Source organism: Psammomys obesus, unplaced genomic scaffold (genome assembly GCF_907164565.1).
Source record: "Psammomys obesus unplaced genomic scaffold, mPsaObe1.curated_primary_1811, whole genome shotgun sequence".
NCBI classification, from domain to species: Eukaryota; Metazoa; Chordata; class Mammalia; order Rodentia; family Muridae; genus Psammomys; species Psammomys obesus.
The window spans coordinates 434875-461138 of record NW_026585698.1 but is presented as its reverse complement, the minus strand read 5'-3'; the positions used below and the strand labels follow the sequence as shown (position 1 = coordinate 461138).

General features: G+C 49.2%; 1 protein-coding gene across 1 annotated transcript in view; it reads left to right on the top strand.

Annotated features, from left to right (window-relative positions):
* Positions 1-26264, top strand: part of Cdh23 (cadherin related 23) — a 349868-nt gene that overhangs the window by 26488 nt on the left and 297116 nt on the right. The window contains exons 2-3 of the mRNA XM_055598837.1: positions 9549-9620; positions 14661-14738. Coding sequence (XP_055454812.1) covers positions 9554-9620; positions 14661-14738 — 145 coding nt within the window. The 5' untranslated portion in view covers positions 9549-9553. The remainder of the gene's footprint in view (positions 1-9548; positions 9621-14660; positions 14739-26264) is intronic.

The window sequence follows — 26264 nt, the reverse complement described above, 5'->3', positions numbered from 1 at the left end:
CCATCCATCCATCCATCCATCCATCCATCCATCCATCCATCCATCCAGGAATAGAATATGAACACTATGCATTTTATTTGTTTGTTTGTTTTTATCGAGTGTGTTTATGTACATGTGTGTAACATGTAACACCTATCAACTTCAGGTGCCATTTCTCAGATCTTGTCCACTTTGGTTTTTGTGTGTGTTTGTTTTGAGACAGGATCTCTCATTGTCCCTGAGTTCACTAATTCGGCTATCTGGCTGGGCGGTGAGACCCAGGGACCCTCATGTGCCTTCCTTTGCAGTGCTGACATTGCAAGCGTATGTCACCATGCCTTGCTTTTTGAAAAGAAATGTGGTTCTGGGAGCCGAATTCAGGTCCTCATGCTTGCATGGAAAGTACTTTACTGACTAAGCCATATCCGTAGCCCCTAGGTATTTAAAAAAATGTTGTCTTTGTGCTATGGCATGAATGTGAAGTTCAAAGGACAACCCTTTGGAGTAGGTTCTGTGCCCCCACCATGGGATCCGGGGATTGAACTCAGGTTGCCCAGTATTTTTACACTGTGAGCTCACAGGCCTCCTTTTTGTTTCGTTAAGAGGGGGAGGGATTTGTTGCTGTTTAACTTCTTGAGTTCTTTATATATTATGAATATTAGCCCTCTGTCAGGTACAGGGTTGGTGAAGATCCCTTCCCAATCCATAAGCTGTCGTTTTGTTCTGACAACAGAGTTCTTTGTTTTACAGAAGCTTTTCAATTTCATGAGGTCCCATTTATTGATTGTTGCTCTTAGAGCCTGTGTTGTTGGTGTTCTGTTCAGAAAGTTGTCTACAAATCAAGTAATCAAATTAAAAAATGGAGTACAGAGTTAAACAGAGAATTCTCAATAGAGGAATATCGAATGGCAGAGAAACAGTTAAAGAAATGCTCAGCGTCCTTAGTCATAAGGGAAATGCAAATCAAAACGACCCTAAGATTTCACCTTACACCCAACAGAATGGCTAAGATCAAAAACTCAAGTGACAACACATGCTGGAGAGGTTGTGGAGAAAGGGGAACCCTTCTCCACTGCTGGTGGGCATGTAAACTTGTACAACCGCTCTGGAAAGCAATCTGGTGCTTCCTCAGACAACTAGGAATAGCCCTTCCTCAAGATACAGCTATACCACTCCTAGGCATATACCCCAAAGAGGCTCAAGTACACAATAAGGACATTTGCTCAACCATGTTCGTAGCAGCCTTATTTGTAATAGCCAGAAGCTGGAAACAGCTCAGATGCCCCTCAATGGAGGAATGGATACAGAAATTGTGGTACAATTACACAGTGGATATTACTCAGCAATAAAAAAAACAGGGAAATCATGAAATTTACAGGTAAATGGTGGGATCTGGAAAAGATCATCCTAAGTGAGCTCTCCCAGAAGCAGAAAGATGCACATGGTATATATTCACTCATATAGACATATAATATAGGATAAACCTACTAAAATCTGTACACCTAAAGAAACTAATCAAGAGGGAGGACTCTTGCTAAATTGCTCAATCCCTATCCAGAAAGGCAAAGAGGATGGACATTAGAAGAAGGAGAAAAGAGGGCACAAGTCAGGAGCCTGACACAGAGGACCTCTGAAATGTTCTGCCCTGCAGACTATCAATGCAGATGCTTGACAGACTTGCAGATTTATGGGCAACCTTTGGGCAGAGTGCAGGGAATCTTATGAAAGAAGTGGGAAACAGTAAGATCTGGAGAGGACAGGAACTCCAAGGAGAGCAACAGAACCAAAAAAATCTGAGCACAGGGGTCTTTCCTGAGACTGATAATCCAACCAAGAACTATGCATGGAGATAACCTAAGACTCCTGCACAGATGTAGCCCATGGCAGTTCAGTATCCAAGTGGGTTCCATTGTAATAGGAACAGGGACTGTCTCTGACATGAACTGATTGGCCTGCTCTTTAATTACCTCCCCCTGAGGGGGAAGCAGCATTACCAGGCCACAGACTAAGACAATGCAGCCACTCCTGATGAGACCTAATTGACTAGGATCAGAAGGAAGGAAAAGAAGTCCTCCCCTATCAGTGGACTTGGGGAGGGGCATGCATGCAGAGGGTGGAGGAAGGGAGGGAACAACAGGGGGGATACAAAGTGAATGAAGTGTAATTAATAAAGAATTTAAAAAAAAAAGAAAGGGAGGGATGCATATGCCATGTCCTTCTCAGTCAATACTTCAGGGAGCCCTGGAACAGGAGAGGTAGGACTTTCCTAGCAGGCAGGACTTTCCTGCTCTGTCCCTTTTTTTCTTAGTTATTCATCATGTCTGTAGAGTGCTTGCAAGAAGGATATAATGTATATTTTGCCCAATGAGCTTTGACAAAGGGTAGGCAGAGGCCTCAAAGCCTTGTTAGTAAGATGCTAGGCCACTGTTACACCCTCTTTTGGGGTCTCAGGTCATACCCCCCCTCGCTGGTTCCCCAGCCTCTCCAATGTCTCTTGGTGAGTTTTGGGCAAGGTACAAGGTCAGAATGGCCCTAGGGTGGTTGTGTCCCTCCTTTTTATTGTGGACTTTGAAGTATGGTCATTAGTGACAGGCAGTGGCTTGTCCATGAGTGGTCTAATGGTGTCTTCAGCAGGCACTGTGCATGCACAAGCTTCTTGGTGTGTGGTGACGTGACTAACCCCCACATTGTGTTTGATTTGGGCAGCATGTTGCCATTCAAAGTTGAGTGCATTTGATTTTATGGGAATTCACAACAGTTCCAACTAAATCGTGACACCCTGCTGTGAAAATCTTTCCCTCCTGGGAAAGCAAAACGCTTCTCAGACATCCCCCTCTGCCCTTTTCCTCCCCCTGTTCTGCTAGCCTTTCCCCCTGCTTGCTGGGATAAGGAGATTCTTCCTCTTGTCAAAAAGTGCTCCTTCACTTTTTGTTGGGGTGGAGGGGGGGCATGGGATCTGCAGGTAGTGGTCACCCTGCCTGGGAATCAGGTCTGTTTCCCAAAAGATGGGGGTATGGTCAACTGCCATCTCAGAGAGGAGCAGCTAGTCTGGAGAACCAGGCTGCAGTGGGCTTCCTCTCGTATTTTGAGGGCCTGTGGGTGTGTGAAAAGATCCCTTTGGATTAGCAAGGAATGTGGCTTGCTCCAGCCTGGACAATGGAGTGAGGCTGGATAGGAAAAGCTTTAGGGTCAGGCTGGCGACCCCATCTGAACAATAAGCATTTTGTGGGCACTCTCCTTGAAAGTTACAGAGTCCAGCCTCTGTGTGTGTGTGTGTGTGTGTATACATGTGTGTGCTTATATGCTTATATGCACACAAATGTATAAGCATACACATGTGGTATGTTAACAACACATGAACCCATGCTTTTTCCTCTATTAGTTTTCAGCAGGGGACATGCTATGTTGCAGACCCGGCTCTTGTCACTAAGGCCCAGTGTTAGTGTTCTGCACTTACGTATGTTCTGCTGTTGGGATGCGGCATGTCCTCCTAACCACTTCACCCCAAAGCACTATGGCTGGGATTACCGTAGGTGGAAAGGTACAGACTACTGTGACTCTGAGTCACGGTTACAGTTGGCTTTTGGACACTGTGACCAAAACTAGACTGACACAACTTAAAAGAAGAAGTGCTAATTTTAGATCAGGTCCTCAGAGGATTTGGCCCATGGCTACTTTGCCCCATGTGCCTGCCAGAATATTTTGGCAGAGGGATGGAGCCAGTTCTTCACCTCTTAGTGACAAGAAAGAGAAAAAAAAGACATAGGAAAAGTCTAGGTTGGGATATAGCCCTCAGGGGAGAACCCACCCTTCCACCCCACACCTATGACCTTCTTCCTCCAGCTAAGCCCGCCTCCTCTTTCTTACCATCCAATAAGAGTCCATCTTAAGAGTCCATGGAAGGATGAATCCATGGATCATGTCACAGTTGGCCATGTTGGAGACTTCTCCACACATCTCCATCCTGGCCTCAGGGCTCCAGCCAGCTACCTGCTCAGCACTGTAACCTGGCCCTCAATAGCTGGACCCACCTCAGCAGGCCCACTCTGTTGCTGGTTCTTGCCCCTCAGTGGTTGCCCTGCAGCCTCTTTTGCCTTGGGTCTCCACTTTCCCTGTGCTTGGGCCAGAGTTGCATGCTCCCTTTTTCCTGGCAGAGGTATGTCATCTCCTTTCTGCTTTTGCTGGGATTGTGCCAGATATCAGACCTGGGCACCCAAATTAGCTCTGGCCTGCATCACTAGATCCCTCCATCCCAGTCAGCCTCCATCCCACCCTTGTGAGCATCTTCCACTCAGCAGCTGAGGTGCTGTTTCAGAACCTAAGCCAGTAGTGCTCAAGGTTCTCAAGATGTCCATGATGGCTCTCTTACCTCCCTTCCTTTATCTCCTCCATTGTCTTCCATTGTGTGTTCTATTCAGCCATGTTAAGCACGTTCCTGCCCCAGGATATTTGCACAAGCTGTTGCCCAAACCTTTCCCCTTCAGATGTCCTCACGGCACATTCTTCTACCTTCTCATGCATCCATGTATGTCAGTGACTCTCAAAGTGTTGCCTTGTTCTTTCCTCTCTTCTCTTTCTCCCTGCTCCCAACACAGCCCTCCCCCTCCCCAACTCTGGTTGAGCTGATGCCTCCCCTGGAGCATCAGCTTCCCCCAGGCAGAGTCTGGACCTTGTTCTTTCCTGCATTCTGAGTCTGGCACAAAGCCTAGTACATAGTAGGTCACTTTAGGACAGGCATACACAGTGTCCCCTCTGCCAGTCCTCTTCTTGGTCTCCCTGGTGGGCCAGACTTTGGGATCAAAATCTGAAACACTGGCTTGTCCAATGGATGCAGATTCTTGCCTACTTACCCTCCATTTAACGAAAGACATGTCTGAGCTCACGACATCTGAGGTCTGAGACTGGGAGGGACTATGCCGGCCTTCAGAATGGTGTTCAACTTCAGACATGACCACTTAGTAGCTGTGTGAGCTTAGGCAAGTTATACAACCTCTCTGAACCCCAACATGCATACCGTATACATGAACATTAGCATCACGAGTCTCAGGCATCTGTGTAGTTCTCTTGGGTACGTTGGGATCCTCCATGTTGGTGTCCCCGGGTAGTAGCAGTATGTACCGCTTATTTGACACCTAGCATGTCTACAGCCGTGTTCTGGCCCATGTTCACACATAGAGCTTGGTGGGAGGTTGGCGTGAGGACTGGTGGCCAGAATGTTTTAGGGCCTAGCTCTGTGTCTCCTTGGCAGTAGAGATGTTTGAGACGTTTCTGGAAGGTTTCCTGTGCTGGTAAAGGATTGTTAAGCCAGGCACCTGTAAGATTTGGGGGCAGCTGCCTGCAGCCCTGCATGTATGTTTCTGGCAACTTGCAGGCCTAGGCAGGAGCCTGGTGTGAAGGATGTGTCTGTTTTCTGGATTGCTGTAGAGAGGAGAGGGGACACTGACCAGGTCTCTAGGGTGGGAACCTACAGCCTGTGGTAGGGAAAGGCACCAGGCTGGGCTGGGTGAAAAGATGGAGGGCCAGGAGGCTGGGTAGCAGCTGCTGTTCAGAGCACTGCAAGGTTAGGCTTTTGGAGGTTGGGGAGGTCCCTGCCACTCACTGCCACAGGCAAAGGCAGTATCCATCAAAACAGCCATTAGCGAGTCAGGCCACTGCCTCTGCACACTGCCTGTGACCTCGATGATCTTGGGCCATCTCATCTGCAAAACATGCAGAGCCAAAGAGGAAAGAGGTCTGGGGCTTCAGGGACCACCAAGGACCAGTATGGACCAGTTCCAGCCAGGCTCCTTGCCTGGAAGCTATGAGGTTAGGATGTGGCCCATCATCTCATACTAGAGATAGAGACTGATGGAAACCTTCACAGTGTGGGCTGTGTTCAGTCTCCCTGGATTGACAGCTGGGTCACTGAGCCAGTCTGGTCACCTGAGAAGAGAAAGAGATGAACAGACATCTTGAGAGGTAGGTTGGAGCCCCGAATGCTGCAATGACCTTGATCTGGCCCTGTGGGATGGGGCTTGTGTCACGCAGGCCTGTGAACTGTGTCAGATGCTCCTACTGGACAGAAACTCTTCCTTGCTGATCGCAGGTGCTCTTGCAGGGAGGGGCTGCCTTCTCATACGTAAGGGAACCAGTTTGGGGTCATAATGTGTCCTTGTAAACTCAGCCCTTTGGAGGCAGAGGTAGGTTTGTGGGTTCATGGTCAACTTCAGCTATAGACCAAGTCTATCTTGAAAGAACAAACCAGAACAAGTCTGAGAAGAGAGTCCAGAGGGTGAACTGTGAGGACCTGAGTTCACAATCCTGGTATCCATGTAGTAGCTGGATGGGGCAGCATGCACCTGCAATCCCTGTGTTGGAGGCACTGTGGGGGAAAGACAAGTAAATTCTGGGGGCATGCAGCCCAACAGGGAGGAGCTCCTGGTTCGGTGAGAGATCCTGTCTCAAACAGTAAAGTGGAGAGCGATTGAAAAAGATACCAGTTGTTGGATTCTGGCTTCCACATACTCACACATGTGTGAACACATCTATCACACACACACACACACACACACACACACACACACACACACACACACAGAAACTACATGTAAGGAAAGGGAGTCAGAGTATGGTGTGTGTCAAACCATCCTGACTCTTCACTCTGGGGTTAATTTTCCTAGTCCCAATTTTATCATCTGTAGAATGGAGACAAGAATAATTTCTTGTTGAGGTATTTGGGAAGACTGAGCAAAGGGAACATCAGTAAAAAAGCCCTGGCTGGTGGGATCTTTTAATGACTGTTCCTTGTCTTCCTTCCTTCCTTCCGGTGTGCACCACAAACTTCCTGCAGCTCCCAGCAGCGTGGAGTGAATTCCCCAGCTATTTCTGGGTGATGTTTCTAACAGATGTTTAATTCTCCTAACATCTGGTTTGGTAAGGCAGATTTCCGTTCTTCCTAAAGACAGTCACTCACCGCAAGGCGTCAGATTGTCACTCAATTGCTCTGTGCCTTGGTTTCTCTAATTGTAAATCAGGGATAATGTACTCGATGCTGGCTGGCCTCTCTTTGGGATCTGATAGGATAATCTGCAATAACAGATGGAAAGTGGTTCGAACGTTTAGAAAAATGCACCGTGCTCAACCTCACTGGTAGTTAGGGGAATGCAAATGAGAGTGAGGATGACACGCTGTTCTTCACACGTCCAATTGGCAGCTGTTTGAAAAAAGGAATCACTTGCAGGTGGGCACCTGGACCTTGCCGCACACTGCAGGAGAGACTGTGTATTCGTGCCCCTATTCCCAGAAGGGCATCTGGTGACATCTGATGAAGGCTGACATACATGCTTGAGGTTTGTGCTTCATTGACCTGGATGCCCTAGCTGGAGGACCACACCAAAAAGCAGATTCCTGACACAGGCACACAGAGGGGAAACCTACAATAGCCTTGCCTGTAGGGTAAGAATCCAGATGCGTGCCAGAGGGTGGCAGCTCTCTCTATCTATTGTACGAACGTCCTGCTAGACTATTTTAGCTCCTAAAGAAAAGGAGGCAGTTCTAAGCCACATAGGCTTAGAGGGTCATCTGTGGGTGTCACGATGGCAGAAAAACGAATGACTTTTAAAATTTAATTTTAAAGAAGGTTCTCCCCCTCCCCCCAGAGCTGGATATGAAGGCCAGGTCCTTTCACATGCTAGCTAGGTGCTTTACCACTGAGCCAGGTCTACCTCCTCAGTGACAAATTCTAGGCAGGCTCTTTACTACTGAGCCACGTCCCTGTCCCCTTACTGGAAGATTCTAGGCAAGGGCTGAACCACTGTGTTATAAACCCTCAGCCTATCACTGGTGGATTCTGGGTAGACCTTGTACCTCTGAGCCACACCACAGCCTCTGACTAGTGGATTCTAGGCAAGCTCTCTACCACACCCCTGGCCTGCAAGTTGCTGCAAAGGTCAGCAACAGGCACAGAGATCCAAGAAAGTAAGGGGCAGGGACACACTGAGAAACAAAGAGAGTCATGGGAAGCCCGCCAGGCCAGTGCCAACTCTGCTTGTTGGATGGATCATGTTTGGTTTACAAAGTGCCTCTTAGGAACCGAATTATCTACCAATATTCAGGAATCCGATTCATATAAAAAGCCAACTTTCAGACTTTTTACTAAATCAGAAGCTCTGGCCATGCTGGACTCAGTCCTTCACCCACTTGACTGAACCATTAGCAACTGCTGCTGAAAGAAACTACTTTCAGATGGGAGTGTGTGGCTTTCACGCAGCTGAACACCCTTCTACCAATCTAGCAGTTGTCTCCTTTCCGTTTCCTGCTCACTCTGTGACATTTCAGTCATGAGCCCCTGTGGTGGGCTGTTAACATGGGAACTCACAGGGGTGGAAATGCTGAGGAGAGACAAGGCCATGTGAAGTGCAGCTAAGAAGCACTTCCTCTTCACATGGCCACTTACATATCTAATTACCGTGTTCTAAGTGCGCACAAGGGAGAAAACAAGACTGCTCCATGGACCATTGTACATCGTTGGTTGTAATACCTATGGTAGTTACCTCACTGCCTACTCTCGGCTGAGAGAGAGAAACTGTCCCTTCCAGGGCTGAATTGGTGTATTGGCCAGAGATGTGGAAGTTTCCCCACAAAGTCCTGTCAAGGGCCAGTCAAGTCCCCATCTCCTAGTCAGTCATAGGTGGCAGAGATGAACCATCTGCTTGTGTACTGGTATTGACTACACATACTGGTGGAAATCCCTGAGTAAGGTGTTGTGTGGCTGACAGCTGCCTCTTGAGCCAGGGATGGGGGCCTCTGAACAAGATATCCAGTGTGTATTTACTGAAGAATGATGGGTGCCAGCCATGTCCCATATTCCCAGACTCACTTGGTGGAGAGATGGATGTAGGCTACAGGGAGGTCTTCATCCTGAGTCCCTGAAGTGGAGGGACCATGACCTTGCAGTAATGTGTGGGAAGGAGTGGCCTTCCCCCAGCCTCCTTCAGGGACAGGGCCTTCCTCACTGAGCCCAATCTTTCCAGATCTCAGCTCCAGGATCCACAGAGGTTTGGTGTGGTTTCTCTGTGTGCCTCTTTAGACACCATGTCCTGAGTTTTCCTCTCACCCTCCTGGGTTAGGAGATAATATGATGGACTTGAGGAAGTGGAATGAGGGAGAGTGCTGCTGGAGGTTGGGTGGCTTGGTGAGCTGGCCAGGCCCTGTCTTTCTGGTTCACACCACACTTGACCCCATCCCCAAGCTGGCTGTACTGCACTGCTCTGTGGGATATGGGTTCAGAGGGCAGAGGCAGCAGTCCACTCTTTCATACACTGAGCCCTGAATGTGCTCCCAGCAAGCCCTCTGTGTCTGCTCCAAGCTTTGCCTGTCACATCAGTCCTGGCAAAGCCTAAGTACTCTCAGACCACTGCAATATATCCAGACCTGGACGAGGTTGAGGGTGGGCGGCCCAGACGCTCTCGTCACGGGAGCTGTTGCCTCTTCTCCCCTTCCCAGTTTGTGCTCTTCTGGGGCTGCAGAAGCGGAGTTCTGGGAGTTCTAGGAGTTTACATCTCACCTGTTTTCTTTGTTTGTATCTCCAGGAGCCATGAGGTGCCCCCCTGTCACTTGCTGTGCTGTGCTCTGTCTTCTCATGCTGGTGTCTGGGTCCTGGGGTAAGTGCCACTTCTCTTTGCTAACGCCAGCCAGCGCTTGGGAGGCCAGCAGCCTCACTTCATGCTCTAGGCCCCCAGAGACCATGTTTTGCCGTGTGACTGAAGACACACTTCCCTCTCTAGGCCTCAGTCGCCTCCTGCAGCTTGCACAGGGCTGAAAATACTGGCTGTCCCCAGAGCCCCGATCCCATGGCACCATGCAGGAGTCTTGAGAAATTCTTAGGTTCCATGATCTGTGACCATGAACTTTCCTTCTCCTGGGCTGTGGAGAGTGGCCACAATTCTGTTCAGTTTCATAGCTATGTTTTGAGTACCTACTGTGTTATGCTACCACTAGGAAGGAAAGGCAGTGACTCAAGGCAAAGGGCTCTATCCAGTTGGGAAAGAGTATGCAGGGTTGAAGGTAATAAGGTGCAAGGCAGGATGGGTGCTTAGGGACATTTCTGGTTCTAGAGAAGTCCTTCAGAAGACAGGAGTCATTGGGTTGCAGGTGGGAGCCGTCTGACCAGAAGAAGAAGCTGTTTATTTTGCCTTTGAGGACTAATAGTCATTTTAGAATAGCTGGGGGAAGGGGAAAAGGCATCCTGGACAGGGGTGTGAGGAAAGTGGTGGGAATTCCTGTGGAGAGTCTGAGTGCAGGTGATAGTCCAGAGCTGTCCTTCTTGTAGGAACCTCCCCTTCCTTAGTGCCACTAGTGTCCACCAAGAAGGCCTGGACACCTTGTCTTGGCCTCTGGGCAGCAGATAGGAAGGAACAGGGAGGCTTCCCTGAAGGAAGGCCAGGGCCACTGGCATGCCATGCAGTGTCCCCCAGGGCCAAGCTGTCCTCAGAGAATGGCTTTGACACCACGTGCCTGGCGACACAGGCAAGCACATTCCCATGGGGCCCTGTCTACTGCTTCACTCCAGGGAGCTGAAGGGCTCTGGGGAATGTTGCTGCCTCCCACTAGCTCCCGCTGGAGTTTCGCTAGCATCCTGCCCTGAAGGCGGTCTCCTCTCTTCATCCCTATTCCCTACTGGAATGCCCCTAGCAATGGGGAGCTCAATCCCATCCAAGCTGCTTGGGACTCACAGCCCAGGCTCACAGACTTTCAGAGACAGAGTGGACACAGTCTCAGAACTTTTCACAGAGAAGAGCCTGGTGCCCAGGGTCATTCAACCCCAGATTTTTTGTTTTTTTCTTTTATCAGATGACCCTGGTTTGCCCCATGCAGGCAGCCTTTGGGCTTGCTAGATGACAGAAGTCATCTAGGACATCAGGATACTTGTCTCTGCCTCTCGTGGGACTCTGAGCTTAGATGCTAGTGCCCTTTCGCTGTTTTGTTGCACCAGCTGTCTGTCCATTAAAAACCACACGTGTAACTAACTGCTCATTGGGTTCGTCCCCGCTTGATCAGGGACAGCTGCCTCCCTTGAGCTCTCAAAGACTGTTCAGGTGTTCTGTACGCACACTACACTCTCAGCCCATGGGTTCCCCTGGGCAGGCTTCTGAATCTCCCTGGGGTGCACTTTCTTTGTAGTTTGGGAGCAATGCAGGTGGATCCCATGAATAAATGTGATAACAAGTCCTCTGACTGGTACATTGGATACTGGATGAACACTTGCTTGATGCTCACCCTTTTGTTAGCAGCACTTATCTTTCCCTGGTGGGAACAAATTGGGGCACAGGAAATAGAGAGGCATACCAAGTCTTCTGAAGCTGCCCAGCAAATTCTGTGGCAAAGCATAGGCGAGCTGTCTGTATACTGGCTAGCTTTGCCATCTGTGCTTGCTAAGTGTCCAGAATCACTCCTGTAGTGTGGTGAGTGCCTAGTGCCTGACCTTGGAGGCTAGAAAATGTGTGCCTTCCCCTATCTTTTACCATTCATCTTCTTAAGCTAGCCTTCTGTGGTTTCCAGACTAGGTCACATGATCCGCCCCTATTGGGGACCATGCTCTCCAGAATGAACTGTTTCTCCATCCCTGGGAGGCAGAGGTGAGATAGGTGCTCAACAATGTTCTACCCTCTCAGTCTGTCATGTCTCTGCCATGGCCTCCTGTCCCTTCCCTCACCCATTTTTTTCCATAGACTCTCTGGGCTCTCTGACTAGATAGAGACCCAAGCAAGTCCTCTCTAACTCCCTTCTGGCCAGTGTCCTGGGTGCTGGGTATGAGGGACTTCAGGCACAGAGCGGGGCCTGTCAAAGTTCCTGGAGCCACATGGCAGCTCCCACAGCAGTGACCCTCTGCAGTTGGTCAGGCCTTTTTGTCCTAAGGCTTGGAAGTGATGCCTGGAACATCTCTCTGTGTCCCTTGTCTGTTGCTCATTCCTCTTCCCAGGGTAGGGCTGGAGGACTCTGGTATTCTCTGGTCCGAACTTAGTGCTGAAAGAGCCCCCATTACCACTCAGAAGCCGGCAAACTTGGATCCAGACTGACAAATTCAAATCTGGCTCTTCCACTGATGTGTCATCTACCCAGCCCACGATTCTGAGCCCATTATCCTTTGCAGCCTCATGAGCCAAGGGACCTAGCCACAAGGACAACCTGAGTTTTGCTCTGTGCCTCCAGCCTCTGCTTGACTTTGTGACTCATGCAGTGCACGTGGTCCTTGGTATTGTGGCCACTCCTCAGAGGCCTCCTTTTATGACCTGGCCCTCTGCCATTCACACATCATCCTAGGACAGGGTTTGGAAGACTTGATCCCACAACTGGACTCCCTGCCCATTTATGAAAAATCAGGACATCAGCTGACAGAGGTGGATGGGGAGAGGGCAAAGGTGCTAAAAGTGCTGAGGACAAAGGTAAGGAAGCAGGCCCTGGCTGGGATGGAGGGCATGCCTTTGGATCCTAAAGCCAGAATCCCTTTTCCTTCTACAACTCAACTACTGTCCCTCCTCTGTCTTAGTCAGGGTTTCTGTTGCTGTGACAAAACACCATGACAGAAAGCAAGCTGGGGAGGAAAGGGTTATTCAGAGGCTTATACTTCCAGATCATAGTCCATCTTTGCAGGAAGTCAGGACAGGAACTCAAGAAGAGGCATGGAGGATGTTGCTTACTGGCTTGCTCTTCATGGCTTGCTTAGCCCACTTTCTCATAGGACCACCAGCCCAGGGATGACACCACCCACAATGGACTGCCCCCCCCATCCATTCTAATTAGGAAAATACCTGTGGCAGGTATTCATCTCTAAAGTCTCTGCTCAGCTTCCTGTGTGGAGATCCCATCCCTGGGTACCATGAGGTCCTACAGAGAAAATTTAGAAATAAATCAAGCTGCTTCAGGCAAGTTTTTTTCCCCATCACTAATTTCCACCTATAATCCTAGCCCACTATTACACTCTTGGGCTACCCAGGGCCAAGCCTCAGAATCCTTCCCTTCTGTACAGCACTTTTTTTGATGCCAGAATTAACACTAGCTACCACTTATTAAGTGCTCACTGTGTCAAACATGGCACCAAACGACTTATCTCTGTAGTCTCATCCAATCCCCTGGTTAGCCGTGCTGTAAGTCCCTGTTGTGTGCCACTGAGCACACAAGTAAACTGAGGTATGCGAAGGCCTTGTGCCTAGATGCGGTACAAGGAGGTTGCAAAGAAGTCGAGGTGCCATTTCACCAGCTCTTCCCGAGACTGCTGCTGAGAGCGTGGACATGTGCACAGGCGCAAATGTACATTTGAGGTGGTTCAGGGAGGGCGTCCTGGAAGAAGAGACATGAAAATGAGCTGAGGCATGAAACTGAGCAAGTGAAGTGGAGAAGCCAGCAGTCCTGGCCAGGAAGTGAGTCTAGAGTGTCTGAGGACCAAAACAGGTGTAGTCTGGCTGCCTAAGCAGGAGGAAGAGAGATCCCATGCTTCTGTATGTTCCCAGCTCTGTCCCTTGTTCCAGTTTCGCACTCTTCTGGTAGTCTGCCATGAGTTTAAGGGAGCCCAGGTGAGTAGAAGAAAAGAGGGTGGGCGAGCTGCCTCTGCACCTTCCAAGACCCATGAAGCTCCCTGTAAGAGCTCCTGTAGCTGGGAATGCACCCTGGAACCTGACCTGGTCCTGCAGTTTTTAGTGACTGAGGGGAAAGTGCCCTCTCTGCCTACTGAAGGAGGAAATGGAGAACTGGAGAGGCCAGTTTTGGGGAGACTTGCTAGGGCTTTGTGGTTAATCCCCCAGGATATACATGTCACCTGGCTTTTTCCAGCCTCCACCACAAGAGGTGCTGTCAGAGTGCACCATGGTTAATAGGACAGGTTTTGATGTCTGGGCACCGGTATAGCCTGAGCTACGCCTCATTTCACATCTGCCTTTCTGTTACTAGAGTGAGGTGAAATGAGTGATTAGCCTGAAGAAACAGATCCATAGGTAGGCGCTGTGACAACTGTCATTGTTATTATTCTTCCTATGACAAATGTGCTCTGGTGCTTTTTAAGCACCAGGCCCAGTTATGGGTGTCAGAGTTACCTTGAGCAACCAAGCCCTTGACCTTCTAGAGTCCACAAAAGTTCTACCTCAAACTGCACTGCCCAGCAGGAAACCCAGAGCCCATCCAGAGCCCATGGGTGTAAGCTTGAGATTTGCAGGAGCTATACCGAAAAGTAAAAAGAGATGGTGGAATTCATTTTAATAATGTCTTATTTTTTTCTAAGATATCCCAAATAATATTTCTTTCTTTCTTTAATTGGTGTTTTTCCTGCATGTGTGTTTGTGTTAGGGTGTCAAATCCCCTGGAACTGGAGTTATAGACACCTTTGAGCTACCATGTGGGTGCTGGGAATTGAACCTGTGTCCTCTGTACTCTTAATCATTGAGCCGTCTCTCCGGCACCCCCCAATAATATTTCAATGTGTCGTTGTTGATATTAAACAGTAGTAGGATGGTACCCGCAAAGTCTGGGGGAGGGTCAAAGCTTTAGCAGCGTGTGCCGATGGGGGAGCAGCCACTGTGGCCTGCCTGCCTGTCTGGAGAAGCCGAGGGGGTGTGCATTCAGTGCCGCTGCAGCCCACTCTGCATCACCTTGTAGGATACATAAAGCTGGCTGGGGCCACCAGGCTGATGCACTTGTCCTCTGACTTGCAGGCCAGGTGAACCGACTACCTTTCTTCACCAATCACTTCTTCGACACATACCTGCTCATCAGTGAAGACACACCTGTGGGTGAGTTGGTACCTGGACTGGTGGGAGTGTGGCTGGCATGAGATGATGTACCTTTCGTAAGTGGAAAGGATCTTGGCAGTTGAGACCACCTTCAGCTGGCTTTGGAATTTCCCTGTGGTATTCATCTGCCTGTTGTTTGGATGCCTCTAGGGGACAGGAACCTCACTACCCCTCATAGAGGCCCATTTAAACTGAGCTGTATTCTAAATAACATGGTTTACCATTGCCCCCGGTGCTGGTTTTCCAGTCTAGACTGGTTTTATCTTGTATAATGGCTCATTTCTGTTCTCTTCCAAGCCTTTGTGGCTACTTAAAGATGGCCACTGGTGTCTTTGTTTTCTGGTCCTCTGTACTTCTTCTGGGAAGACATAACTTCCTGTAATGAACCTGCTGGGTTTTGTTCTTAGGCATAAGTGACTTTGTGTATCCAGTGTCCCTCCTGGACCCTGATCCAGTTACCTCATCACAGGCCTGTTGTGTCAGGCTTCCTGGTGTGGCTCAAACAACTGTAGCTTGTAGATTTGTGCTTACAGCTCTGAGGTCCCAGCTCAGCTCCAGGAACCACAATCTAGCAAATGAGCTTAGATTTTGGGCACTCATCTGTAGACATGCCAATGGTTGCCAAAGGCTTAGCCCCCTTCCACAGAGTGGGGAGACATTTATGAGTGCCTTGGGGTCCTGCTGAGTTGCTTGCTCTCCTCAGGGCTTGGTGGGGAAGCCTGTTGTCTTTGGATTTGTCACACATTGTATTATTTTGAGGATTATCCATGTGGCATGTCCCTCATGTTGTTCTAGTGTGGGATTCCTATTGCTGTGATGAAACAAAGCAAGTTGGGGAGGAAAGGGTTTATTTGGTGTACACTTCCACATTGTAGTTCATCATCAAGGAAGTCAGGACAGGAACTCAAGTTGGACAGGAACCTGGAAGCAGAAACTGATGCAGAGGCCATGGAGGGTGCTGCTTACAGACTTGCTGCCCATGGTTTGCCCAACCTGCTTTCTCATAGAGCCAGGACCACCATCCTGGGCACTACCCACAATGGGCAGGGCCCTAGCCCATCAATCCTGAATTAAGAAAATATCCTATAGGCTTTCCTAGAGCCAGATCTTATGGCGGCATTTTCTCAATTGAAGTTTCCTTCTTCATGATAACTTTAGCTTGTGTCAAGTTGACATAAAACTGTCCAGCACAGGCCAGTATGAGCAAGACAGTGTAGAGTCTAGAACAATTTTTCTCAGCCTTCCTAATGCTGTGATCCATTAATACAGTTCCTTATGTTGTTGTGACTCCCCAGTCATAAAATTGTTTTTGTTGCTACTTCATAACTATAATTTTTCCACTGTTATGAGTCATAATGCAAGTATCTGTGTTTTTCTGATGGTTGTAGGTGACCCCTGTGAAAAGATCATTTGACCTCTATATGGGTCAGTGATCCACAGGTTGAGAACTGCTGCTCTAGAACCTGTGTATAGTCCTGGCAGAGTGACCTCATCATCTACAAAGTTAAAGTTTCACAACCATGTGATTGAGTCACATAAATAAAACCAAAGGCAAAATAACCTGTTAATGCGTTAAGGAAGTTTTGTTTTGTGTGGAGCTGCATTCACAGCTGTCCTTGATTGCATGTGGCCACATGGGGGCCGTGCACTGTAGACTGGACACGCCTGGGAGCAAATGCAGCCTCAGTGTGGGTCACCCTTAGAACTTTTGTTCCCTTGTCATTCCTCGTGTGTCAGCCATACTTGACGGTCGCCTCTGTGGCCACAGAGGGGTGTCAGGCAGATGGATAAAGAAATCAAGGCTCTGGGTGACAGGGACTGAGTGAATGTCTGTTGTATCCCCCAGGATGATGGCAGAGAAGTGGGAGGAGAGGTCCCTGCCTTGCCTTCGCATACTGTTTCTGTGGCTGGTGTTTGAACCTGCTCATTTCATCCAACCCAAAAGAGGTTGTCCTCTGTGGTGTAGGGTATTTATTGATGCAGCTCACAGCAGGGACAGAGGTGTGGCCAGCTGCTAACTGATGCTGGTGCTGGCTGGAAAAGGAAATGGACCCCTGAGGGAGCAGAGCTGGCTGCATCGCACCTGTCACTCAACAGGCCCCTTGCTCATTTGGCATACCCAGAGGCCCACTGTGCAAGGAAGGAGGCAGTGGGCACGACTTGACCAGTGCTGATTGTGAGGTATTCAAGGCTGGAGGCCCACCAGGCGCTGTTCCGCTAGCCTAGGTACTGTTACCTTTGGCTGGAGCCCCGGCTTGTTTCACTGGAGACCCTGGAAGGCTACACTTGGCAGCCACAGCAGAGATGGCTGTCTAGTGCTTGGGACTGATTGTTCTCTATTTCTTACCTTGTCAGTGAGGAGATGTTGGAAAGGTGGGCCGATAGGCTATGGTCTGGCTGTGCCTGTTTCTAGGCTCTCTGATGAGGCGGACCTGGAGTCTCCTGTAGTGTTTTGGCACTCATATGGCCCTGACCTGTTCACAGAGTAGATGCCTGTGGATGTGGTAAGCATCTTAGCTTAGCTTAGCTTCTATGTGGAAGGGAAGCATCCCAGGGACTTGACTTTGAGGACTGATTGCCTCTAACTACCTCCTCTCTTAATCTGTATGCCAGTCTGAACATTGGGGAAGGACTGTCTCCTCACTAGGCTCATGGGAAATTCACTTGAAACACCACAACCCCAAATCTTCTGTACCCTGTATGTAACTCTGTATGGCCCAGTGATGGTGACTGGAGCTTTCGAGAGATTGCTAAAAACACAAAGAAGCTGGCTCTGATGTACAGGACAGTGCCAGAGCCCAAACCAGGCTGAATGTTTCAGCTCATTCACTGCCAGCACTGGGGGCAGCCAGACTGGCAGCTATGCTGGCCTTTGCTATGTGGCTTTGGCTTGACTCATCACTGGGTCCCCCTGATGATGGGGCTTGTGATCCCCCAAAATTCCTCCATGGGAGAAGTTAGAAACAAACTTTCTCTCCTATATTGATAAGAAACCTGCCTCCCTAGAACTTTTGCCCTCTGGTCTAATTCTATTTGCTGGAGCCTTAAAAAACAAAACAAAACAAAACAAAACAAAACAAAACAAAACAAAAAAACCCAAAAACCAATGATAATGGAATGTACATGACGTAGGTAGAAATTGTTCTTGTAACAACCACACATACTAAATCTCAAGGCGGTGCCCTAAGTGTTTTTATGTATCAATTCATTTTAAAAAACAACAAAAAAGCAAAAAGCCTCCCTTTAGGGTATTAGAGATAGGGCTTGGCAAAGGGCACATTCGTGGTATAGTTTCTGGGAAGGCAAGCTCCAGGATTAGAGATAGGCTGCTACCTGCTGGGCTTTTTATCCGCTGGCCTCAGTTTCCTGTGGCATGTGGTAGGGGAGTGGGGTGGGAGGGCAGAATGTGGAGCCCGCCTGCTGTTGCTATCTCTCCCATTCTAGGCTCCTAGTCCTTCTGCTTGTGTTTTTCAAAGACCGTCTCCTAGCCAGAGAAGACAGGATCCAAATGAAGTCATTAAGTAGATCAGCCTTCCTCTGGCCTGTCCATTTCTCACAGCAGGACTCCTGTATACACGTGTCCTACTATAGATGTGAGCAGGCAGAGAGGGAAAGGACAGGTCTATGGTTCCGTTTCTGGTCAGGCTGGTGCTCATCACACATATCCTGGACTGACTATGGGCCACGGACAGATCCCAGATACATGTAGCATGAGATGGTTTCTGACTCCAGCTCGCCTTAAAAGTCTACCTTAGATACCCCCGTACCAATGGAGCTAAGATTGACAATGAGCTGAGTCTGGTGGCTCATGCTCCTCATCCCAGTACTTGGGAAACTGAGACAGGAGGATTTCAAATTCAAGGCCAGCCTGGGCTACATATCAGGATCCTGTTCAAAGAACAAAAGAAATTAGGATCACCAACCCCCTCTGCATGGCTGAATTTGTGGCTAATTCTTTGTCTTTGTGAGCCTTTCCCCTCCTCACAGGTCACTCTCCTCCACCTCTGCTACTCCCTACATAGCAGCTCCACCTCTCCACATTGGAAGATCTAGGACTCAGTTCTGGTGTCACTTTTCAGATCCACTCTCCCATTGTTTTTTGTCCAGTCTTGGCCCCCTTCCCGGCTTCCTTCAGGCAGAGTGGCAGGCTTTCTTCTGTGCCTGGGTACCCTCTCTATGACAAACATGGTTGTTGATTTCTTGGATTATGGATGCTTACAGGTGGTCAAGGTTACTTCCATGTCCCCCAGCCCTGAGCCCAGTGCCACACATATGCCAAGAATTTGGGATTGCTTGGGTAATGCTTGGTGTCATCAAGCCCGTGGGAGACTCTTCCAAGGCTGAGGACTGGCTCCCTCACGGAGTCTCAGGCCATAGGCCTCTGACATAGTATGTCAGGAGGAGGAGGTGCTGGTGATAGTGGTTCAGCGAGAGTGGGCCCAGGAGAGCCTTTCCCCAGAAGGCACAGACGCTAAACGTGCCTGTGCGTTTGAATGGCTCAACCCCCGCCATGCAAGGATGGTGATTTTATCATCCCAGCTGCCTGCTGGAGCTGCATGTAGCATATTTGCTGGAAACCCTCAGGGGCATAAAGCACAGCTAGCCCAGGGAGGGACTCAGCAAGGCTTGAAAATACCCAACTTACCCTGCTCCTGGTGGGGTCTAGAGGGAGTGGAGCCATATGTATTGAGTACCACCTTTAAACCTCAGGTCCTAGAGTGCATGGTGTCTCCATCTTATAAATACCCATAGCCCAAAGCTTCCCAAGAAAGGAGTAAAATTGTCTGTCACAGCCCACCTGCCCTCTCCCCATAGACACCTGCTCTTCAGCCATATCCAGCTGCTCAGAACCCAGAACAGCATAATCTTCTCTATTGCCGAGCTTTGGTAGAGACCATTCCCTCAGCTCAAGCGCTGGTTCCTTTCCCTCCCTGGCAAGTTCCTGCCTACTGCCCAGGTCACCAGTCCTAGAGGACCCCAGCCACCCACCCCCACGCCTTTGTTATTGGCTCCTGTTCAGCACCTCACAACTTGTGTCCCAGCTCTTTGTGTGTAACCCCCCACAGGGCTATTAATTTTTAATATTAAATTTATTAATATCAGCATTACGATTAATGATTGTTTTAGTACTTAGGTATGGTATGAGATGGTGGAGTGGTGACATTAGCTGTGGTTTATTGACTTCTGGCCTCCTGCAGGCTCTTGTTAAGCACTTTAAATGTGTGGCCCCATGGATTCGCCACGACCCCCCTAGATGGGCTGTTATCTCTGCTTTGCAGCTGCAGAACATGAGCTTTTCCCCAAGTGAGAGGCCCAGCTCAGAGTGGGTTGGGGATGCCAGCGAGTAAGAGAATGGATGAGTGAGTGAATGAATGGCTACTGAGCATCTGGCCAGCTTCTTTCCCTTGGTGCCTCATCCCTCCATTTGTCACCAGGGTGGATTTGCATGGAGCTGATTTTCCCCAGGCAGACCCTCAGCACCCCCCAAAGTGTCTTGAGTCACAGCAAAGGTGATAATGCCCATGCTAATCACCTGCACGAGAAAATTAGTCTTGTCAGGAGCCATTAAGGTGGGAGCTCGGGAGGCATTAGGATGGAGCGGGCCCAGGCGGTGCCTGGCACTGCTGCCAGTTGGCACTGATTAATTTTTCTGCAAACTCCATCAATGCCCAGCTGTTTTGTCTGGACCCAGGGAAAGCAATTTTCAGGTGGGCAGACCCTGCTGCAGCGGTCTTACACATGGAGGAGCTTAGGCCTGCCTGCCACTCTTGACATCTCCCAGAGAGTGGGGGAGGAGGGAGGCGATGGGGGCTATGCAGCCAGAGAGTATTCTGAGACGGGGATGGGCCTTTAGGACTAGTACTGTGAAGGGGCTTTCCCTCCTTGCTGGGCCTCCTCCCAATGGCTCTCTAAAGGGAAAGACATTCTCAGGAGAGAGAGGGCAGCCACAGGGAGACCATTCTTTCTTTTTCCTGCCCTCAGTTCCTGAGGACTGACTGGGGCCTTAGTAAGGCTGTGGACCCTCTCAGCGAGGGCTGTTGAGTGAGCTGCTGGAGCTGCAGGGTAGAAGACACGGATGTGAGAGGTTGCTAGGGGTCTTGACTGTTTGCGGGGTATGTGCTGTGCGTGACTCTAGCCTGCCTACTGACCATTAACACAGAGGCAGTGACCCTGTAGGTAACAAAAACAATCAACAGACTAGGGGAGGTAAGGGGAGGGGGAGGGGAGGGTCAGCATTGTTGATGACAGGAAGATTGGAGATCACCTATGTTGGGGCTAAGAGCTTGGATTCCTCAAGTTCACCCTCATCTCACCCGAGGGATCCTCAGAGGGCCTATGATGAACCTAGGATTCTCTTAAGTCCTGTAACCATTGCTTCAGTCAACACAGTCCCATTTACAGATGGAGAAAGTGAAGCCTGGATGCTGTTGTGTGTGAGGATCTTTGTGGGCACCATCCAGGAAGCCACCATGACTGTCTATGATACAGGAGGTCTCCAGGCTTCTCAAGACTGACAGCAGCTACTGGGCCCAGTCTGACAGAGGCCAGACAATCTGTCTAGGTAGGCACAACCGTTACAATGAATTTCAGCATTCTTGGCCCAGGGAGCCCCATACAATTGGCTGAGCCCAAGGCATGTCTGTGGGGGGGCAGAGCCAAAAGAACAGAGGAGCCTAGGGACAGTGCCACATAGAGAGACAGGGACATTTTATTTTATTTTTATTCTTTCTTTATTTATTTTGGGGTTTATTTTGACATAGAAACTCAGGCTGATTTTGAGCTTACAACAATTCTCCTGGTTCTGCTTCCAGGTTTGAGCCACCATATCTGGCTTCAGAGGACTACTTTATATCATATTGGTGTGTGATCTTAGGACACCCCAAGATCATGTTATCAGGAGACCATTACCCCAGTGATGGGCACACTATGTTAATAGCTGTACTTTTTATTATCTATCCAGTTAAATCTCTATCTATATATAAATAATATATTATTTTTTTGCTGCCCTGAAACTTACTCTGTAGACCAGTCTGGCCTTCAACACATAGAGCGCTGCCTGCCTCTGCTTCCCAAGTGCTGGGATTAAAGGCGTATATTACCATGCCTTGCTGCTTTTTTTTTTCTTAACTTTTTATTTTGTCATTATATTAAGCACAGAAGAAAGCTGCTGGAAAAGTTCAGAGAGCTCTCATCATCCAGTTTCTCTTGCCATTAACATCTTGCACAAATATGATACAATTATGGAAACCAGGAACATTGCTATGATGTTGTTAATGATAAAGAGTGTTTACATTTTACCAGCTTCCCCAGTAAAAAGAACATTTCCTCTTTTCCTGCAGGCAATATGATTTATCTTAAATTTGTGTTTTTTGCTGTGGTTAATATTTGAGCAAATTGAATCTTATCCAGGAGCCTTGGGTATCTGTACACACACACATGTATACATACACACACACACTGTATATTTATTCAACTTTTCCTTGGGTGCCTTCTATTTGTTGGGTGCTGTTCCAAGCTCTGAGGTTTGTAACAGACAGACACACATCCCTGTCCCAAAGGAGGGAGCTAGTGAGAGGGAATAGATTGGCATGGAGAGAAAATACCTAGTCTAATATGTTAGTGCTAAGGAAGAGTAATGGTCTTTGATGGAAGTTTAGGCCAGGCCCAGGCAATGGCCCTATTAACTTGTACTGCGTCTATTCTTAACCCAGCCCCAGAGGTCATGGTGAACTCCCAGCAGAGGTGCCTCACTGTCTTCTACAAGGTTCACATTCAAGAATGACACAATTGTTACAGAAAAATATTCACAAAAATAAATCTTACAATGTTCTTAGTACACTTGCAATTTCATATTGGGATATGTTCCTAGCTATCCATGGACCACAGATTGATAGGGCCCACCCTTGCAAGGGCCTCCTGCAGGGAAGTTTGGAAGCTATCATTCTGGTCAGTTACATTTCAACAATGGAGAAATAGACAGGAGAGGACAGAGCTTGACCCAGGTCTCTGGGGGTCACTGGCTGGTCCAGGTTGCAGCCTTCCCTGCCAATGCAAAGAAAACTAGGCCTGGGGGAGTTGCAATGGTCTGAGCAGTAGGATCAGCTTGGCTTAGTACTTGCAGTTTGAAAAAAGGGCTCCAGAGCAATTGCTTCCCTGCCTTGGAGGCTGAGTGCTTGAGCAGAGGCAGTTGGGGTTACCTACAGGCTCTTGTGGTCAGTAGTAAGGGAGGAAGAAGACAAAGCCCTATCTGTGCTGGTGATCTTGAAACCTAGGAGCCAAGGTCCTGGGGTCTTTTGATTCCTTGGAGGATGTCCCTCTTCCTCCTGGGAGGTGTGAGTGAATGGTAGAGACTGAAGGAAGGCCTGCCAGCTCAAGACGCTTTCCTCTTCCCAGGGAAGCACAGACTTTCCACAGAGGCAATGGGGCAAGATCACTGGCCTCACAGGGACCTTGAGGGTGCAGCTACTCCTAACAGGCTCTAGGCCAGCACACCTGAAGCTGGTGGACACCCTGGCTGTGCACTGCCCATTGATACATGGGGGGAGGGAGGCTCAAGGGAGGGGCAGGTGTTTTGGATGCAGCCATAATAACGCTAATGATAACGATGACGGCCACCTGTCGTGTGGGCAGATTGTGAGTGGCACACACTGAACACCTGTGCCGAGCTGTGCTGGGGGTGATGGCAAGGGACACAGATCACAGATGACTGGGGAAATGGCAGCTATCTCTTATTACACATGGTGTTGTCTAGAAATATACTTCTCCCCTGGCTTTGTATAGCAAGCCTAGAGTGTTGGACTCATCTATTTTGTAGATAAAGAGGCAGAGGCTTAGAGAAGTTAGTGTATCCAAGGTCACATGGCTTGTGCAGGATGGAGTTGGACTTGACTCTGGTGTTGCCAGAGCCCCCAGGCATGTGCACTTAAACCACAGATTCTGCATGTGGGTTTTGGGTTGTAAGGATCCCTGGTTTAGAGGGGTAGAAATCCACTACCCCATAGTAACTAGCTAGCTCATGCAGGCGAGCCATGAGCTTCAGAGTGATGCTAATGTCCTAAGAAGGGAGGAATGTATCCAGGGGGTCAGGGCCAGAGAAGGTGTCTCAGGAGAGGTTGCAGTGAGGAGTTTCTTGGGCCTGGTCCGCTGAAGCCACAGGATGGGTAACCTCAGAAGGTGAGCAGACAGGCTGGTCACCGACAGGGCCAGTCGGGCATTAGTTGGGAGAATTGGGCTGTTGTGGTCAAAGAAGAAAAACAGCTGCAGTGACTGTTTAGTACTTGAGTCTCATAGGTAGGTGGCCTACAGAACCTCACCAAGAGTGACAGGAGCCCACACTATTGTGTTGGTTTGAACAGATGTGGAAACCTGGTAGGTGCCCACAGGCCCTCAGCTAATAGCAGCAGGAGCTGGGGTTCTACTTTCCTCTCTGCTGCCCAGCAGGATTGGTGGGATCATCTCTGAGCCTGTCACCCAGGAATGAGGCTTGGTGGCTGAGTTAGTGTAGGGCCGTTCCCCCAGGGAGAGCCTTGCACAGACTCTTGACTCTGGCACTGTCCTTACAGCGATGTGAACTTAGGGACTTTTGCTTTCTTGGCTATCAGGCCTTCAGACCCTGGGAAGGCATATGTCCTTGTTGACAATACAGCTCCAAGTCAGCCATACTTCTGAATAATGGCCCAGGAGAGAATAGCCTTGTTAGGTTATAGGCCTTGGGTCTCTCTTTGGGAGTGATGGCTGGAGACAAGCCTGGCTTTCAGGGTGAGAATGAGCTGAGCTTGCAGAGGGCTGGGAACACTCAGGCTCCAGGGAACTGGCAGAGGTATAATTTACAGGAGCTGAAGCCCTCCAGCTGGCTGCCAAGACCCAGGCAGGCAGAGCCGACTTTGAACTTGTCATCAATGCTCTCATCCCTACAGTGCTTTATGAGTCTCTGGGGACACATGCCTGACAGTCAGCCCTTGACCAGTAGCAAGCCAGGAAAGCTGTCCCCAAAGAGCCTTTGCCCTCTTCTCCTTCCAGACCTGAGCACTGCATACCAAGCCCCAGGGCTGGGATTCAAAAACTACTTCTTACTAGCTGTGTGACCACAAACAAGGTCCTTACCCTCTCTGAACCTCATTTTCCCCATCTGGAAATTAGAAAGATCTCAGTTCTTTCACAGGTTCACAACGAACTTAACAAGAAGCTTTGGAAATAAAAAGAGCTTTGTTTGTTGAGGTGGGTACTGTTTTAACTGAGACATTTGCCTTTCGGAGCCCCTTCCCCGCAGTGCAGCTTTAGCACAGGTGGACTGTGCTACGGGCTACTTTTCTTTCTGACTCAGTTTATTAGAAAATGTGGGTCATGATTTCACTGGTTCTTTTCTTAGATACCTGGAAGGCTTTGACACACAGGGAGGACTTATATGGAATAATAATAATGCCCATTATTCCTGCTGTCCTTTCCCAAATAGTGAGTCACAGCTATGTGTAGGAATGCTAGCTCGAGGCCCAGGCCCACTGTTTTGGCTTCATGCATGATTCTTTCAAGGGATGTTTTCACTGCCCAATTGAGAGAGACCTGAGGTTCCTGGCAAGACCAGGGAAGCCCTCAAAACAACTGCCTGCCAACTTAAGTTTATTGCAGTGTATGTGGGGGAAGTAGTTCTGTGTCTCCCCCAGCAGTGAGATTCACCCCCAGCTTATCCCTCCTCACCTGCGACCCCTGCCATTTGCAGTCACCAGTGCCCAGCGCTCTAGATTCCCTCGTCACATTACAGCTATCTAGGCCCACAGACTGAGGCCCATCCTGGAATCTGTTCTGCTGACCTCAGTGATGTCTGGTCCTTGTGGCCTGCCATTCCTGGGGGCAGATGTCACCTCCCTTCTCCCTCCCAGCCATGTCCAGGCTCTGTGATAAGAACCTTTGCCATGCCTTGTTCATTCTCTCCTCACAACACTCTGTGGGAGAGGTGGCTATGAGCCTACATTAGAGATGAGAAACTGAGGCTAGAGCACTCATCCACACAAGTCAGTGAGTGACTGAGCTAGACAGGCCGGCTCTCTCTCCTTACTTGGCCAGCTCTCTGCAGTCTTTGGTAGAAGTAAGAGGATCCTCCAGCTCCCTTGCAGGAAGGCACTCACCCTGCCCCGAGCTGTGGACTATTCCTCACTCTCCTTCATGCCACAATAGACGGAGGTAACAAGGGCCCCAAGTCTTGGTCCCCTCTGCTCTTGGTATATAGAGAGGCACGCCTCATGTTACAGTACTGCTGGGAATTCTTTCCCTGGGCTATCGAGCAGCTGCACCATGTACAGTGGATGGAGTTAATCTCCTCTGACAATTGAGTTAGCTCTTGGACAGGTAATTCAAGATGCATATGCGGTGCTGTTGAATGAGATTGGGGGGTTGCTTTCGGCATTGGGACTGCTCTGCTGTGCCTCTGTGAGCTCTTGGGAGAAACTGCACTGTGGATAACTCAGGCTTGACAGACAGGAACCAGCTGTCTCTTGTGGTCTCTGGTAGGTAGAACCAGTGAGGCCTGTG